General features: G+C 39.1%; 1 protein-coding gene and 1 pseudogene across 2 annotated transcripts in view; both read left to right on the plus strand.

The window, feature by feature from the left end:
* Positions 1 to 19,044, plus strand: part of DPY19L4 (dpy-19 like 4) — a 62,492-nt gene that overhangs the window by 17,406 nt on the left and 26,042 nt on the right. The window contains exons 5-11 of one of the 2 annotated variants that reach the window (XM_065902653.1): positions 245 to 366; positions 473 to 618; positions 8,823 to 8,946; positions 13,516 to 13,650; positions 16,170 to 16,301; positions 16,399 to 16,497; positions 17,046 to 17,119. In XM_065902653.1, the coding sequence (XP_065758725.1) occupies positions 245 to 366; positions 473 to 618; positions 8,823 to 8,946; positions 13,516 to 13,650; positions 16,170 to 16,301; positions 16,399 to 16,497; positions 17,046 to 17,119 (832 nt within the window). The remainder of the gene's footprint in view (positions 1 to 244; positions 367 to 472; positions 619 to 8,822; positions 8,947 to 13,515; positions 13,651 to 16,169; positions 16,302 to 16,398; positions 16,498 to 17,045; positions 17,120 to 19,044) is intronic. The other variant, XM_065902654.1, reaches the window with a different exon arrangement.
* LOC136145183 (large ribosomal subunit protein eL22 pseudogene) lies at positions 12,119 to 12,699 on the plus strand (annotated as a pseudogene).

A 19,044-nucleotide genomic window follows, 5' to 3' on the forward strand; every position in this document is an offset into this window, starting at 1 on the left:
AATAACAATATTTTCCTAAAATAAAGCATTGTTCTATGTGGGAGCTCTTGAATGTGGAGGCTTGTCTCAGAATATAGATATTGTTCTTTTCATGTAGTTAATTTAAAAATTGGAAAAAGAAGACGCAGAGTATTATATTTTTACATCCTTCTTGATTATAAAGTATTTAATGACCTCTGAATAACATGTTCAGTTTTCATAAAAGCAGAATAAATAACCTGGAGAAAAATGTTTCTGACTGTAGGTGTGTACGAACTGATGCACAATAACAAAACTGTATCTCTGAAGACTATAAATGCAGTTCAGCAAATGTCTCTATATCCAGAACTTATGGCCAGCGTTTTGTATCAGGCAACTGGTAGCAATGTATGTGTCTCTTTTGACTTTAATATTCATTTTCTCACATATTTATGAATATTCAAAATTATATACTGTCATCCTATTGTCTCCTCCTCTTTTTTCCCCCAATTAGGAGATTATTGAGCCAGTATATTTCTATATTGGCATTGTTTTTGGATTGCAAGGAATATATGTTATTGCTTTATTTGTTACAAGTTGGCTTATGAGTGGAACTTGGCTAGCAGGAATGCTAACAGTTGCATGGTTCATTATTAACAGGTAAGAAAGGTGTTTTTAATGAAACTTTACAACTTTTTGTGACTGTGGTAATCAGAGTTCTAAAAATGGCTCCCCCGCTCCAAACTTTCCATGCCCCTAGTTCCTACCTGTGAATATGAGATATCATTCCTGTGGTTGTGTTATGTTGTATGGCAGAGTTAACTTTAAGGTGGGATGATTACCTGGTGGGCCTGTTCTAAGCATGTGAGCCCTTAAAAGTGAGCAACTTTCTGTAGCTGGTAGAGAAGGGAAGTCAGAGATACTTGAAACGTGAGAAGAATTTGATGCCTTGTTGCTGGATTGAAGTGAGGAGGAAATGAATTCTGCCAACAACCAGTGAGCTTGTAGGAGGACCACAGGGCCTGGATGAGAACTACAGCCCCAGTTGCTGCTTTGATTTTGGCCTTAGGAGACAGTAGCCTTAGCCTTAGCCTTAGGAGAACAGAGAATCAATCTAGTCATACTGTGCTGGCTTTGTGAGCTAATAAATTTGTGTTCTTTCAAGCCACTACATTTGTGGTCATTTGTCACGCAACAGCTGAAAAATAAAACACTCACCTCTGTCTCTCTTTTTTTTCAAACATAGCAACATTGGTGTACATGGATACACCTCATCTTTCCTCATTTATTTAAAATTGATGACATAACTTCATGAAAAGAAGGAAAAAGCATCAGCTATATCAGTTTTAAGCCAACCACTTTATTAATTTATGAATTAATAAATCCATTAATTTGGATTAATGTGTGCTTTAGATTAATAAATCTATTCCTTTTGGTGATCAGAGGACTACCACTTCTTTAATAGTGAAGTACAAAGAGAGAAGGGGATAGGGTTTTTTTGAATTAGAGGGCTGAAATTTTTGTGGCATTGGTCAGTGTCAAAAACTTGTTTTTTCAATGATCCTTGTTCTGCTTTTGAAAAGTACTTCTACACAGCACTTTCTCTCCATAACACTTAATGTGATTAAATTTTAGAATATGAGACATTTCTTTTGTTATACATTTTCTTTTGGCAATTGCCAATTGAAAAGTATGATACTTCCACGTTATTGAGATTCAGATTTAGGGCTATATTTCTAACTGGGCTTTGTTTAGGGTCATATGCTGGCAACATTTGATGTAAGGGATTTGGAAAATCTTCCTTAGGGCCTTCCCTGGTGGCTCAGTGGTAAAGAATCTGTCTACCAATGCAGGAGACATGGGTTTGATCCCTGATCTGGAGAGATCCCACATGCTGCTGAGCAGCTAATCCATTGCACTGCAGCTACCAAGTTTGTGCTCTGGGCCAGGAGCTGACACTGCTGAGCCTGTGTGTCCTGGATTCCTTGCTCCACCACAGGAAGCTACCGCAGTGGGAAGCCCATGCACCCCAAGTAGAGAGCGGCCCCTGCTCACCACAGCTAGAGAAAGCCCGCGCAGCAATGAAAACCCAGCATAGTCAAAACAAAACAAACTTCCTTAGAAGTTTTCGAGTATAGCTTGCCAGCTTTTATGAGTCAGGTATGTTTAAAGTACAGGGATGGGGGGCTTTCCTGGTGGCTCAGTAGTAAGAACCCACCTACTAATGCCAGAGTCGGGGGTTGGATCTCTGGGTCAGGAAGACCCCCTGGAGAAGGAAATGGTAGCCCATGACAGGACCCTTGCCCGGGAAACCCGGTGGACAGAGGAGACTGGTGGGCGATGGTCCTTGGCGTCACAAAGGAGTTGGATAGTTGCACACAACTTAGCAACAGAGCAGCAATTCTGTGAAATGGAGAAATGGAGGCCTCTGAAAGGCTTGCTTCATAGACCCTCTGATGGGTCATAGATCAGCCCCAAATCTAACACAGAACAACGGACATTCTCTCACCACTTCTGAGGGTCAGGAATCCGGAGTGGCTTATCTGGGCGGTCCTGGCTCAGGGCTTCATGTGAGATTAAGTCAGTAGTCGGTTGGGGCTATAGTCGTCTGAAGGTTTGAGCGGCCTGGCCCATGTTTCCTCTTCACTCATGTGGCTTTTGCAGGAAGCCTCAGTTCCTCACTGGGTGTTGTCTTGGAAGGCCTTAGTTTCTCATCGTGTGGACCTCTGCAGAGCGCTGCTCACAGCTTGGTTTAAGATGAATGATGCGAGAAAGGCTGGGGTGAATGTGTCATAGTGGAAGCCAGATAGCTTTTATAACCTAACCTCAGAAATGATAGAACATTGTTCTGCCATATTCTGTTGGTCATATAGACTAACCATGGCACAAAGAGGGAAGTGGCTACACGGGTTGTTAATACTGGGTTGCTGTTTAGTCACTAAGTTGTGTCTGACTCTTGCGACACCATGGACTGCAGCCTGCCAGGCTCCTCTGTCCATGGGATTTCCCAGGCAAGAATACTGGAGAAGGTTGCCAGTTCCTTCTCCAGGGGGTCTTCCTGACCCAGGAGGCAGGGGCTTTTCTGAACCATGTTGGAGGCTGCCTTTAATACTCATTTCATTTAGTCCCTAGATCTTTCTTCATCAGAAGTTCAAAGAGAGAGACCACGCAACTTTTCCATGTAAAAATAACAGCATTAAAAAATAAATAAGCCTCCCTGTCAAATAAAATATTTTAAAGATCTTAGTGAGAATTGTAACAAATTTGCCTTATTATAGTTCAGTTGCCTTATTAAGCTGCCTTGTTTAATGACACAATATATCCTTGGTGGCTGGAACAGGAGTTAGGTAGAAAAATTAATCTGATATATTCTGTTAAAATGTATCATTTAGCAATTTAGAAATTCTTAGTAAGTAGTTTTTCTTTATATGTTTGTTTTGGGTTGTTTATTTTTTGGTATATATTTTTCTTTTGTTTTTTTGGCCACATATTGGGTGGCTTTGGGATCTTAGTTCCCTGACCAGAGATTGAACCCACATACCCTGCAGTGGAAGCAGAGAGTCTTAACCACTGGACCATCAGGGAAGTCCCAGATTGGTATATATTTTATATGGCAAAATATATTTTAATGCCAAGAAAAAATATGCCATCTTTTTTATTCATCAGTTTTGGTTTATATATGATATCCTGGAAAAGTATAAAAAGATATTAGTTATTCCATTGTGTTATGAGTATTAGTTGTGTTGTTAATGACATTTTGTGTTCCTTAATATTAGAATTAGAAAGCAGGATAGTAAGATAGCTCCTGTTTGTTCAAATTGAAGGATATAGGCATACTAAAGAATTCAAGAAAATTTCAGGAAATAGCACTGTGTGTACCGTAGTGGGGAGAAGTAAGATGATTCCCTCTGAATAGTCTTATCACCAAAATGGGGTAATCTGTGTCCAGTCTTCATGTATAAACAATACAGAAATTGCTCTTGGTCCCTCACTGATCGTCTCATCTACAAATATATACCAGAAAATCACTTTCAGTGGACCCACTTTTGTATTTGAAGAACAAAAAAATTACCTCTGATTAAAAGTCTATATTAAGGTTAATCTTTGGCCAAAAAAAGGTTACTAAACACATTGGTGGTTAATAAAAGGTAAAATACAAGGAATGCACATGTTGCAGAGTTAACAGGAAACAGTGGTAACATGTGGTGCTGGATCTATAATAATCATATTGGTATACTCCAGATACTTGTGGAATTATAAGGTTTTTCAATTTTAGATTCCAGTTTTTCCCAGGAATTTCATTTTATCCAAAAAAGTGATTTTAAAAATAAGGGAAGATATCACTGCCTCAGTAGTATTATTTATAATAAAATGAAAGATTAGAAAACAACCTAAATACAAGGGAACTAATAGGTAAACTGTAATATGTTGATGCAAGAGAACATATAGCTATTTGAAATGATACTAATATTGCATAGGTATTTTTCAGCTTTCACACATGATACATAGACATGCCAAGCTGTTTTTCACATCTAATCTGAATCAGTGTTTGTGAGCTTCCCTGTTTGCTCAGTGGTAAGGAATCCACCTGCCAGTGCAGGAGACATGGGTTCCATCCCTGACGCAGGAAGATCCCACATGCTGTGGAACAGCAAAGCCCATGGGCCACAGCTGTTGCGCCTGTGCTCCAGAGCCTGGGAGCCACAGCTAGTGAGCCCACCTGCTGGAACTACTGAAGCCCGTTCATTGTAGAGCCTGTGCTCGGTAACAAGAAGCCCCCGCAGTGAAAAGTCCACACACAACTGGACAGTAGCCCCCACGACTAGAGAAAAGCCCATGCAGACAGAGACCCAGCACGGCCAAAAGCAAATAAAAAAAAGTCAGTGTTTCTCAAACCTCACAAATGTATATTTAAAACTTTATAATCATGGATTTTGTGTGTTGACTTAAATAATCTGAATCATGCGCATGTGGGCTCAGTTGCTTCATTTGTGTCCAACTCTGTGACCCCATAGACTGCAGCCTGCCAGGCTCCTCTGTAGGACTCTCCAGGCAAGAATACTGGAGTGGGTTGCCATGCCCGCCTCTAGGGGATCTTCTTGACCCAGGGATTGAACCCGCGTCTTCTGCATTGGCAGGTGGGTTCTTTATCACTAGCACCACTGGGAAGCCCAATTTGAATGATAATGTTACTTAAATAGAAAACATAAAACTATGTTTTCAAGCTCCTTGTGCCGAAAACATTGATGCTAGTATTGAAACCAATTTACTAATGAAGTAACAAACTAGTAAAATATTAACTAGAAACTTTAATGTGAAAAATTATATTTTGCTAAAGCCTAATTTCTACTCAGCGTGTATATAGTACCGGGGCTTCCCTGGTAGCTCAGTGGTGAAGAATCTGCCTGCTAATGTAGGAGACACGGGTTTGATCTGTGGGTCAGGAAGATCCTCTGGAGAAAGAAATGACAGTTCACGGCAGTATTCTTGCCTGGGAAATCCCATGGACAGAGTAGCCTGGCGGCCTATGGTCCATGGGGTTACAAAGAGTCAGACACGACTTAACAACTGAATAACATATACCACTCTACTAGGTTCTTTTGAGTATGGCAAACCTACATAACTGGGTACTGTGAGATGACTCAGATCTCATGTTGCTTGTTATCCATTATGAAATCTTTTTTTTTTAACCATAGTGATCTGTACATTTTGTTTTTACTTGGCAATACATCACTTAGCATTAAGAAAACCATCTCATGGTTTTTTTCTGATTAACCCAAGGCAGTTGAAGTAGTACTGTGTAACCAACTGGATTATTAACAAACATGAAAGTGAGTCCTGAAATATTTTGGCAATAATGGGTTACAAAGTGGTCATCTAGTTGATTCAGGTTATGTTTATGCTATGATGTATTTGAAATGAAAACACAAAAACTCAGAGTTGGCTGATCTCTGGGAATATATCCATAGGCCCAGTTGAAGAAAGTAGTTATTTGAACTGCTGGTTTGTGCTGCTCTCTGCTCGACTCTGCCCCTGGGGAGAAAAAGTCAGTCTCACTGGATTTTGTCACATCCCACTGTCACCCTTTTGGTTCTTACAGCCCCCAGGGATGGTGGTGTGGGGAAGAGCGTTGAGTAGCACAGGCATTCAGAACTGGGGCTGTGAGGAGGCTTGTTCATGTAGAGAGTAACTGGCAGAGTTACTCAGCTTTTGCTGCAGTGACTAAGAAGTTTCCCTCATCCCTTCCCAGACAGTGTTTAGTGCGCAGTTTTGTAGGTTTGATCTGTGCATTGGGAAGGAGTTTTAGTGAGTCTTTGGAATGAGGATTACAGGTTCAGCTTCCCAATACTGGGCTGGTAGAATGGTTGGCAAAGTCCTGACTTGAGACTCGACATCCTCTCCTTCCTGTTTGCTGTCTAATGACATATGAATATCGTGTTTTGTTTTAGAAAGCTAACTTTCACAACAAATTTTCAGAAGTAATATTGTATGAGAATAGGTGGTCTTTAGAATACATGATATTCACAAAATGGTATTACAGCAATCACATTTGGAGAAGAAGTACTGCATACACGATAAAATAAATTCCAATTGGGTTAAAGAATTAAAAGTAAACAATGAGACTAATGATCACTATACAAAAACATTGGTTCCTGTTTTTAAAAACTGTTGTAGGTAAAGGCAAAAGCAAGGTAGGTATATAACAATAGGAAGGAACTAGTTAGGTTATGATAAACATGTATAGTTATGTACCATGACCTTTCAATGTTCTTGAAGTTTATGGGTGTATATATTATAGAAGGATGCTCATAATATATTGTTAAGTAGAAATAGATCATACAGAGTTATAAAAGAGGAAAGATCTAGTACTGTTTACTAGGTTCTAGAAACTGTATTAAGTGTTTTTCAGCTTGTATTTCATTTGATCTTCATGTTCTTAATATGTGTGTATATATATTTTTTCAATTACATATGCATTCATAGAATGTAGGTTATTTTCTAAAACTTTTTAGCAGTTTTGAGGTATAATTGACTTAGAGTAAACTGTACATATTTAAAATGCACCTGTTGATAATTTTAGATGTTTAGACACACTTGTGAAACCATCAACAAAATCAGTATAATGTTATCACCACCCGGAGTTTAGTTGTGCTATCTGGTAATTTCTACCTTGTTCCTCTTATCCCACCTCTATGACTGTTCCACTGTCTTCAGGAAACTGATGATTTGCTTTCTGTCACTGTAAATTAGTTTGCAGTTTTTAGAATTTTATATAAATGGAGTCATGCGGCATATAATTTTTTGTTTTTTTCTTCCAGTCAGCAGAGTCATTTTGAGAGTCACATATGTTGAGTGTATCAATAGTTTGTGCCTTTTTATTGCTAAGTAGTAGCCTATTGTATGGCTGTGCCACATTAAAAGGATGTTCCCCAGCCAGGGACTGAACCTGCGCACTTGGCAGTGAGGCTGCAGCGTCCCAGCCACTGGACTGCCAGGGCGTTCCCCTCTACCACAGTTTAAAAAATAATAAGTTTACTTCCTCATTTATGGCTGTGCTGGGTCTTCATTCCTTTGCGCGGCTTTTCTCTAGTTACATCGAGAGGGGGCTCCTCTTCATTGTGGTGCTCGGGCTTCTCGTTGCGGTGCTTCTCTAGTTGCGGAGCACAGGCTCTAGGCGCGTGGGCTTCAGTCGTTGCAGCCCACAGGCTCAGTAGTTGCTTGGGGCCCTGAGAGCACTTGGGCCCAGTAATTGAGGCCCACAGGCTCAGTAGTTACTTGGGGCCCTGAGAGCACTTGGGCCCAGTAGTTGAGGCTCACAGGCTCAGTAGCTGAGGTGCACGGGTTTAGTTGCTCTGCAGCACGTGTGATCTTCCCGGACCAGGGATTGAACCCCTGTCCGCTGCATTGGCAGGTGGGTTCCTAACCGCTGTGCCACCAGGGAAGCCCCTGTACCACAGTTTGATTGGACCAGAATAAATGCAAGCATGTTTGTCTCCATTAGGAGAATTATGCAGCAGTTTTCATGAAGTATTTTAAAGCAGTAGCACCATGGTGTTTTTGTGTGTGTGGGAAGTAGTCATTGAATTTATGGAGATCCAAATTTAATTGTTGAGAAGGGAGTCTGTTGTGGTAGAGGATATGCATAGGAGATAACACTCAATGAAGATTGATAGAGGAGAAACTTATGAGACACCTCCAAAAGCATTCTGTGTTTGTGATTCTGGAAATTTTCAAAGCTCTCTAGATCTATCATATACAGGGCTACTGTAATGTTAATTCTGGATAACCTGCTGATTGAAAGCAGTATTAAGTAGATACTAGAAGATACACATTGTAATCCTAATTATGTCATCTTCTAGCTATATGACTTGATTAAGTCACCGCTTATCTGAGCTGCTTATTCCTTTTACGTAAAAGCTAGTATTAGAACTGCTGATTCCATAGTGCACACTGTGCTCTAGAGCGATAACCATGTCTAGAGATATCCCTCTAGAGAGGGATAACCATGTCTTTTCAAAGGGAAGGGAAGATGGGGGTTGAACTCCAGTGTACTCACAACAAGTTGTGTGTTGTAGCATGAGGCTGTAATTGCCCAGAGCAGAGATGCCTTTTTCAAATTCTCACAAAGGCCCATCTATTCATCAAGCAGACACAGCATCACTGAGTCTTCCCGGGTGGGAGGTAAGATAGTAGTGAAACACTGAATTTGTTGTAAGATGCTGTATAGGTAATGGTGGCTTTGTCCGTGCCTACCTCACAGGATATGGAGAACAATGAGATGTGTGTGAAAGTGCCTTGAAAAGTGTAGTGTTACACAAATATAATGTCTTGCTCTTTTGCTGTTCATCTGTGGTTTATTTTAGGGTAGATACAACAAGAATTGAACACTCCATTCCTTTAAGAGAAAACTGGGCACTGCCATATTTTGCATGCCAAGTTGCTGCACTTACAGGCTATTTAAAAAGCAACTTAAATTCTTATGGAGAGGTAAGATGCAAATTTATTTGTCACAATTCTGATGTATTGCAAATGTGGTATATAATTTTAAAGCTATTCATATGAAAAGTTATATTCAGTGAAACCTAGTTACTATGTGATAGATAATCTTGTTATAACTTTTTCTGTAGTCTGATTGGCAGTAAATTATATTTAGGAGAAGGGGGATGTTACCTTGTTTCAGTGCAGTTACTTGACAAATATGAAGAATATTTTATTATGAAAATGAATGTCTCGTTATTTTACTACTTCTCTCACTTTGGGGACATTCATGGCCTCTAATCATCATGAGTTGAAGAATAGTAATGAAGATAGAAAGTGACTGCAGGTGACAGCAGTGGTAGCAGTGCACGTTTTGTTTGCCCTTACATTTTCTGTGACTGAGGTATAGGTAAGGTTCAGGAGACTGTCCTGGGTAGTTTAGATTCTTAACTTTTGTTGTTACTGCCATAAACCCTTTCAGGAATCAGATGAAGCTTAGAGACTCCATCTCAGAATAATGATTTTAAATGCATAAAATAAATATGATTATAAAAGGCAACCGATTACATGAAATTGACTTCAATGTAGCAATCTTTTGACAGTCTGTCTGCCTGTCTTGGATTAAGAATTCTCAGCCTGAAAAAGGGACTGACTACAGGGACCTGGTTGGCTAGGAAATAGGATTCACTTATGGTTCCTTTGTGAAATCTCTGAAAAATACTCTATTCTTTCAGGGATGTCAGATGTCCTGAGCATAGCAAGCTTTATTTCATTTTTGATAATACTAGAATTTCCTTTTTTATCTAAAATAATAACACATTTGAGATTTGTAATTTTTCTTTTTCTGGGTTTGTGTAAAGACCTTTCTGAGGAGGAAAAAAAAAAAAAAGACCTTTCTGAGGAGGAATATTTTCTACAATAGAAAGTCTTTAATTGAGTGTTTTCCTGTTAGATTCTGCAGCCTTCTCCTAGGGAAGAATAGTTCTTCAATTTTTGTATAAAAGTGTAACATAGCAAAATGAACTGCCTAAGCTTCTTTGTATTTACCATTATTTTGAATTAAAGTGAAAATTTTGTTACCACAAAAAAAGATGTGTTTGGGTTTTTTTTTGGCCAGGCCTCGAGGCATGTTAGGTTCCCTAACCAGGGATCAAGCCTGTGCCTTCTTTAGTAGAAGTGCAGTCCTAACCCCACTAGACTGCAGGGAGTTCCCTATCAAAGATAAAATGATTTTTAATGAAATCATTCTTCTGGGACTTCCCTGGTGGTGCCGTGGTTTAGACTTCACCTTCCAAGACAGGGTGAATGGGTTCAGTCCCTGGTCCGGGAGCTAAGATCCCACGTGCTTTGCAGCCAAAAAAATGAAAATATAAAACACAAGCAATATTGTAACAAATTCAATAAAAGACTTTAAAAATAATCCACATCAGGGCTTCCCTGGTGGTCTAGTGGTTAAGAATCTGCCTGCTAAGCAAGGGACGTGGGTTTGATCCTTGGTCCAGAAAGATCCCACGTGCCTTGGAACAACCAGGCCTGTGCATCTGAGAACCTGAATGCTGCAACAAGAGAAACAACTACAATGAGATGCCGAGAGTCCGCAAGGAAGAGCAGCCCCTGTTCTCTGAAACCAGAGAAAGCCCACACACAGCCACAAAGACCCAGTGCAGCCAAGAAAACTCAATAAAAATTTTAAAAAATCATCAGGAAGTGCATTACTAATAAACAATAAAAATTTTAAGAAATAGCCCATGTCAAAAGTTTCTTTGAAAAAAAATTTATTATTTTAAAAGAAGTTTCAGAAGAGGTAGAATGAAGTGTTAACTTATTTTTTCCCTTCTATACCACATTCTATATCTTTCTGAATATCTTTGTTTCATTGCCATGTTATGTATTCTTTCTAGTACTTAAAAAAAATTTTTTTTTTTAATTTAAAAGAGGACTTCCCTGGTGGTCCAGTGGTTAAGAGTCCACCTGCCAAGGCAGAGGACTCGGGTTCAATCCCTGGTCCAGGAGGATTCCACACGGTGTGGGGCAGCTAAGCCCGTGCCGCACAGCTCCTGAGCCTGTGCTGTAGCGCCCGCGTGCTGCAAGAGGGGGGCCACCCCGGAGAGACGCCTGTGCACCGCAGCTCGCCAGCAGCCCCGGCTCGCTGCACACGGGGGAGGCCTGCGCCGAGGCCTCGGGGCCCAGTGCAGCCGAAATGCACTCGTATATACAGGAATAATAAAATACATACTGTAAAAAGTAATAAATACATGTACATTATACAGATGGTAAAAAAAAAAAAGTGTAAATGGATACACAGTGAAAAGTATATTTCCCTTCAGTTCGCTATTGTTTACCAAAGACCTGGTGCTTTTTGAAGGGATCTAAGAATAGCTTATATGCCTATCTTTTGTTTACATTTTTTTCTCCTTTTTTATTTAAGCACAGTTATTTTTCTGTATTTTGAAAGTATTCCATGAGTTTCTCACTCCTCCTCTTCCATCCTCTTTCATTATTTTCCTCTCAATATTAAGGTAAAGGAAGTAAATTACATTTAGCAGTTATTTGATTATTTGTAACCACTTCCCTGGTGGCTCAGAAGGTAAGGTATCTGCCTACAATGTGGGGGACCCGGGTTGAATCCCTGGATTGGAAAGATCTCTTGGAGAAGGAAATGGCAACCCACTCACTCCAGTATTCTTGCCTGGAAAATCCCATGGACGAAGGAGCCTGGTAGGCTACTGTCCATGGGGTCACAGAGAGTCAGACAGACTGAGCGTGTCTTTGGCTTTAACCACTCATCTGGTCCTGGGCTTCCCTGGTGTCCCAAGTGATAGAGTCCATCCTGCAGGGCAGGAGACCCGAGTTTGCTCTCTGGGTCGGGAAGATCTGCTGGAGGAGTGAATGGCAAACCACTCCAGTGTTCTTGCCTGGGAAATGCCACGGACAGAGGAGCCTGGTGGGCTACAGTCTATAAGGTCACAAAGAGTTGGACACGACTAAGCAACTGACATATCTGGTACTCAGCAATACACAACAAGAGCAAAATATCAATTCAAATATTAAAGTGGTAGCAATATTAAGGATTGTATAAAAACATGGGTTAAAAAAGAGCAAGGTTTTACTATGGTGTATTCTTAACCCTTCAGCTTAAAACTGAGTTTTTTAAGAAAATAAAACTGCACTTTCTGCTGCCATGATGCCCGTGAAAAAGCCTGTGGCATGGGGGGGAGCAAAGAAAGACAAGCAGGTCCTGAAGATTACTCTCAACTATAGCCACCCTGTAGGGCTTCCCTTGTAGCTCAGTTGGTAAAGAAGCCGCCTGCAATGCGGGAGACCTGGGTTCAGTCCCTGGGTTGGGAAGATCCCCTGGAGAAGGGAACAGCTACCGACTCCAGTATTCTGGCCTGGAGAATTCCATGGACTGTATAGTCCATGGGGTCGCAAAGAGTCAGACACGACTGAGTGACTTTCACTTCACTATACCCACCCTGCAGAAGATGGAATCTTGGGTGCTGCCGATTTTGAGCAGTCTCTTCAGGAGAGAATTAAAGTGAATAGAAAAGCTTGGGATCTTGGAGGTATTGTAATATTTGAAAGAAGCAAAAGCAAAATTACTGTGACGTCTGAGGTACCTTTTTCCAAAAGGTATTTGAAATATCTCACCAAAAAATACTTGAAGAATAACCTGTGTAGTTGCTAAGAGCAAAAAAATGTTACAAATTGTGTTACTGCTAAGTAATTAATCAAGATGAGGACGAGGAACATAAAGATTAAAATTCAGTTATCTGGAATATTTTGTATGTTGTTGCTCTTCAGTAGTTGTGTCAGATTCTTTGTGACCAGGTTGACTGTAGCCCTGCCCGCCAGGCTCCTCTGTGGTATTCTCCAGGCAAGAATACTGGAGTGGGTTGCCATTTCCTTCTCCAGGGGAGCTTCCTGACCCAGGGATTGAAACTGTATCTTCTGCATTGGCAGGTGGATTCTTTACCACCCAGTCACCTGGAAAGCCCAATTTTGTATGAGTTCTTCACTAAAATTTAGAAACCAAATAGATACACACATACGTGTGTGTGTGTGTGTGTGTATATATATATATATATAAGCTGTCCTTCCATTATGTTTGCTTCCCCTGGAATTCACCCTATACATACACATCTTTGTGTGTGTGTGTGTGTGTGTGTTTTAATAGAAGATTTGCACCTGAATCAACCTGAATCAGTAGTATTGACCACCCAGCAGTCAAGTCTAGTAAAAGCCACCGTTTAAAAATACTTATTACTTTATCTCTTAGAATGAAAGAAAAATTTACTGAATTTTCTTCCTTTTTTTTTTTTTTTTTGTCTTCCTGAGGTTCTCAATATTGTGCTGAACATTGAAGGGCAAGTGGTTGATTTCTTTGTAGAATGTTTGATTTAAGATCTTACTGTTTATGTAAGGATTTAATAATAATTAGGTGATTTTTAAAACGAAGTTTTAAGAGTTGCTTTAAAATGGAACCAGTAACAGCCACAGAAGTTCAGGTAACAACTTTATGGGTTTGTATAGTAACAAAGTTGTTAATACTTAGTTTCTTTCTTTTGTTTTCCCTAGAGGTTTTGCTACTTGTTGATGAGTGCTTCAACTTACACCTTTATGATGGTGTGGGAGTACAGCCACTATCTCTTGTTTCTTCAAGCAATATCTCTCTTCTTGCTAGATAGTTTTTCACTGGAGCAGAGTGACAAGGTATTAATGGCATCTCAAAACTGTGATTTTAAATCTGCAGAATTTTAAATCTAGCATTTATAGGATTGTATAAAAACCATTTAGCTTTTAAACTTATTTTGAAATACTTTAATAGGCTCTGATTTATCCTTCTGCTCAAAAGGTTGTTAAACTCATTCTTCCCTAGTCCTTTTAGAAGCACTTTGAAATTCCCTTAAGCATGGGCTGTTTAATAAAAGTCACCCCTGTGCTTCCTCTCTTATTTCTAGTCATTTCTCCATCTTCCCTGTTTCTTAAAAAAAAAAAAAAAAAAAAAGTTAAATATAGGACATGTGCGAAAGAGTCTGTGTATGCTATCTATATCCCATGGGCTGAGCATCCAGGCTGTGGGGTCACAAAGAGTTGGACATGACTGAGCAACTGAGCACACATATAGTGTATAGAAAACATATGAGTAATTGAACACCCAGGCCAAGAATTGGAGCATTTCAATACCCTGGAAGCCCCTTTTTCCCAGTCATATCCTATTCCTCTCCAACAGAGGCTAACTGTCCTGAATTTTGTTAATCCTTTCCTTCTTTTTCTTTATGTTTTTTTACCACCTATCTATGTATTCCTAAAAATACATTGTTAAATGATAATGTATTGTTTACTTTTGCCTGATTTGCTTTTGAGATTCATCTGTGGTGATATACAGTTATATTTCATTCATTTTTATTTATTAATGTATTCTGCTGCTAAGTAACATTTAAGCTTTTTTCCAGTTTATTGTTCATATGACCAGTGCTGCTATAAGCATTCATATACATGTCACCTGACTCAGATTTTTCTAGAATATATACCTCATAGTGGAATTAGAAGTCAAAGGATAAGTGCATAGTCAATCTAACTAGAGATATCAAGCCTTTCCCCAGAATAGTTAATTGATTTATACTCCTGTCAGCAGTAGTTTCCCATAGACATTCAGTTCCTTTATCTTTTTATTTTTTTGCCTTGTTGTCTTCCTTTTCCTTACTTATAAACATTTATTGAGTATGTAATATATTGTCTTATCTATAAATTTGGGAATCTTCATGCTCATCCTTTTTCTTCCGCTTGGTCCAAAATCCTGGTAATTAGGTTATTTAGATAATCATTAACCAAGTATAAAGTTGTTAACTTATTAAGTGAAAGGGTAATAAGTACCTAAAAGTATTAGAGAGGTAAAGCTTCAGGAAGCAGCTACCACCCTAGACTAGAAGCTGTGGAAGAACTGGGAATTATTAAAACTTAGAAGTGTAGAGGAGGGACCCCTATGGAGCTGAAACAGACCTCTGATAAAGAGCCACTGCTCCACTTTGCTGGTATCTCTGTACTGGAAAGAAGGGCTGTCTGGAAATGGGACCCAGACTTCTGAGAATGGTACTCTGGCCAGCTGATCCCATGGTCTCTGGGGTAAGAAGACATGACAAAGCTGATTCTTGAAGCTTAAGAAAACTGCAGCTGCATGCAACTGCTGTTACAGGAAAGAATTATCCCGTTGGAGTGAAGAAGCCTCGCTAAGGTGATCCACCCAGGAACTGCAGGCTACAGGAAGGAATACATCCCTGCTCTGTCCTCCAACCTTACCTCTCAGGAAGACAGATTGGAAGAGCTTAATAGGGAGCCAAACGGAAGAGCAGAAATGTAGATTTTAGAGGTTGGCCCCAGCATTGTGAATCTGGAATAGAGACATAGGTTTGGACTAAGAGAACCAGCAGCCAAAATGAAAAAATAGGAAATTACTAGCACCCAGAAGATCAATAGAGCCCTCTCCTTGTGATTGTGTCAGCCTCCCAACAGTGAGGTATCTTTTTAAAAAGTGGCTCTGGCCTTTTATGGATGTTTTTTTCTTTCTGGTTTTGTTTTTTTTTAACATCACTATGCCTTTTGATTCCCCCCCCGCCCCGCCCCCGGCCAATTAATGTCTATATTTCATCTTAGTTCTCCCCTCTCTATTCAATAAAAGGAATCTATTTTATGGTAGATTAAGTTATACTATTGAAGTTTAGAAAAGAAACGTAGTAAGACGTAACTTTCTAGAAGAACTAGGAGGTCTTCTATTAGGAAATTAAATTTAACTTTCTTAATGTCACTGTTAAATGGACCAAGTGCAAAAATACTTTTCTCTGGTGCTGTATTTCATGGCAATATATTTTCCTTGGGTAGGTTTTGGGAACTACTGCTAAAAATTATGACTTTTTACTTACACAGCTTCATGTTGCTCAGGTGAACAAGACAAACCAACTGAAATGAAGTCAGAGCCTGGGATTAAAGATGGTTTTTCTAGTCTGATTTAGACATCCATGGTTTCAAAGCTTTTTATTTTGTTTCTGGAGAGTTCTTTCTAAAAAGAAAGTGATAAATTACCTATATTCCATGACATTAAAAATACAAGTTGAATGGTTGTACAATATTGTCCAAAAGTATAGTAGAGCATTTACTTTATAATTGTAGTCAAATTTTATATAATGAAAAAATGTACAATAAAATTAATTTTGTTCTCATTTTTGTCCCAACAGGTTCATGAAGTTTATAAAATCTATATATTTTCTCTCTTTCTGGGATATTTACTGCAGTTTGAGAATTCAGCTTTATTGGTGTCTCCTTTATTAAGTTTAGTAGTAGCCTTAATGCTTGCTAAGTGCCTTCAGGTAAGTAGAATTGACTATCATTCTTGGGGTGAATTTTTAAATTGTTAATTTTTTAAAAATCTCACTTATTTGTTCATATGGTTCCTCCTTCCCATAGCTGAATGTGAAGAAAGGAACTTTTGTGGCTAGAATAATGAAGGTGATTAATTTTTACTTGGTGTGTACTCTGACAGTGACGTTGAATATTATAATGAAGGTAAGTAACTCTGTGTTGGAGATTCATGTAGTAGAGCAATTTGAATAATTGAATTTTAATGAAAGTAATGGGATAACAATAGAGTTTATACAGTAATATTTTTAGCTGAACAGTAATCATACCTAGTGTATTAGATGGGAAAATAGGATTCTGAATTTTTTCTAGATATACTTTTAAAAATTCTACTTTATTTTTCATTTAATTTAAAATGTCATCATTACCCCAATTAGCATTAAGTAACATGTAGAATAAATTCAGATGTGTAAAAGACATTCAAAAAAGTGGGTAAGTTGTTTATGCTAGGTGGGAAAAGGTTAAAATTTTCTTACTACCCCATTATACTTTTATACTTAACTATAAGGTAATGTGATTGACTTATGCCAGGAAATCTCCTTGCTTCATAGTTATACCTTGCATTTTTAATTTACATTTTTTGTTTCATAATCTTGCTGTGTTTTCTAGTTCTAGTATTGGACAAAAGCATATTGCTATAAGCATAACTAATAGTTCTACAACTAATAGTTCTAACTAGTGTTTTTATTCTCCAGATGTTTGTCCCACACAAAGAAAATGGACATATGCTGAAGTTCCTTGAAGTAAAATTTGGACTAAATATGACTAAGTAAGTTTTGGATTATGTAAGTTTACCTTACCGTATACCACTTATAAAGAGCAAAAATAATCAAAGGAGGTTGTATGTACCTAATTACGTACCACTTAGAAAATAATCTAGGGTATTATAATAGCTAGAAGAAATATGACATTCATACTTTTCTTATTTTAAAAAATACCTCATTTAGGTCTTTTAAAATTAGGTGTATTTAAACCTCAGTAGCATCACTGCGTGTTAGGTCACTTTCTCCCTTAATGAGGAAGGATGATACAACCTAAGGTCAGGATAAACTAAAGATTTAAAATGAATAAAGAACCAAGGAAACTATAACCTCTAATGCTGATATTTAAAAGAACATGGGGATTCCCTTGGTGGCACAGTAGATAGGAATTTGCCTGCCAGTGTAGGGGACACGGGTTTGATCCCTGGCCCAGGAAGATCCCACATGTTACAGAGCAGCTAAGCCCACCTGCCACAGCTACTGAGCCTGCACTCTGGAACCCATGAGCTCCGACTCCTGAGCCTATGTGCAGCTGCTGAAGCCCTCACACCTGGAGCCTGTGCTCCGCAATGAGAGAAGCGCCCCCAGGGAGAAGACGGCACACTGCTGCAGGGTAGCCCCTGCTCACGCAACTAGGGATCGCCCTCACAAAGCAACGCAGACCCAGTGCAGCCAAGAAAGGGGATGAAGTCAGCGATAATTCAAGGGAAAAAGGCTCACGGTGTATTACGAATCTGTGCCTCAATAAAAGCGGGGTGTGGCATAAAAATGAGGTGGTCAGTGAGATATTTATTTCATAGCAAAGACTCATCTTTGGTCATAATAGTGGATTGGGCCAGAAGCTGACTTTTTAAATTCAAAAATAGTATACTTTTGTTTGTTGGTTAAGTGCATGTTTTAAAATCTAAAATGAAATAAATGATTTTATATACTGATAGAATTCATTTGCATAGCAGAAAACATATATTTACCTATCAGAGTGTTAGTTGCTCAGTCGTGCCTAACTCTTTGCAACCCGTGAGCTGCGGTGCACCAGGCTCTTGTGTCCATGGGATTTTCCAGGCAAGGATACAGGAATGGTTTGCTATTTCCTTCTCCAGGGAATCTTCCTGACCCAGGGATCAAACCTGGGTCTCCTGCACTGCAGGCAGGCTCTTTACCAACTGAACCACCAAGGAAGCACTTAATGCCAGGTTAGTTCTAGAGTCTTCCAAGGTTACAGAGAAAGTCAATGAAAAGGCCAGTCAACTATGGAGGTCTACAGCCAGCTGTTACTAGTTGCCTGCTGAGTTTCAGGCTTACAAATACACCTTATAAAAAAAAAAACAAACAAATACATCTTATAAAGATATGGTCCTTAGCTTTATGAAGCACACAGCCTCTTACAGGATTCTTTTATCTTACTAGATATGATTTACGCTTCAGAAGACTTCTGTAGTGTTTAATCCATGTCAAACACTTGGTTAACTAATAGATCACAATATGAAACTTCATGCACAGTATCTAAAATTCCATGTAATCTAGCGAAATGTATAGGTAAATATTCTCCAGGGGATCTTTTCGATCCCTGAGTCAGGAAGACTTCTCTAGTTCGTAAGTAGACCCTAGAACCTTATCATTGTTTGCTTCGATTACATGGGATTTTAGATACCATGCATAAAATTTCATGTTGTGATGTATCAGTTAACCAAGCATTTTACATGGCTTAAACACTAGAGAAGTCTTCTGAAGCATGAATCATATTTATCTACTAAGATAAAAGAACCCTTTAAGATTCTTCATAAAGCTAGGGACCGTGTCTTTTTAAGGTGTATTTGTGCTTCATAAAGCTAGGGACCATGTCTTTTTAAGGTGTATTTGTAGGCCTGAGACTCAGCAGGCAACTAGTAAGAGTTGGTTGTAGACCTCCATAGTCGACTGGCCTTTTCACTGA

The sequence above is a fragment of the Muntiacus reevesi genome, chromosome 12, assembly GCF_963930625.1.
Source record: "Muntiacus reevesi chromosome 12, mMunRee1.1, whole genome shotgun sequence".
NCBI classification, from domain to species: Eukaryota; Metazoa; Chordata; class Mammalia; order Artiodactyla; family Cervidae; genus Muntiacus; species Muntiacus reevesi.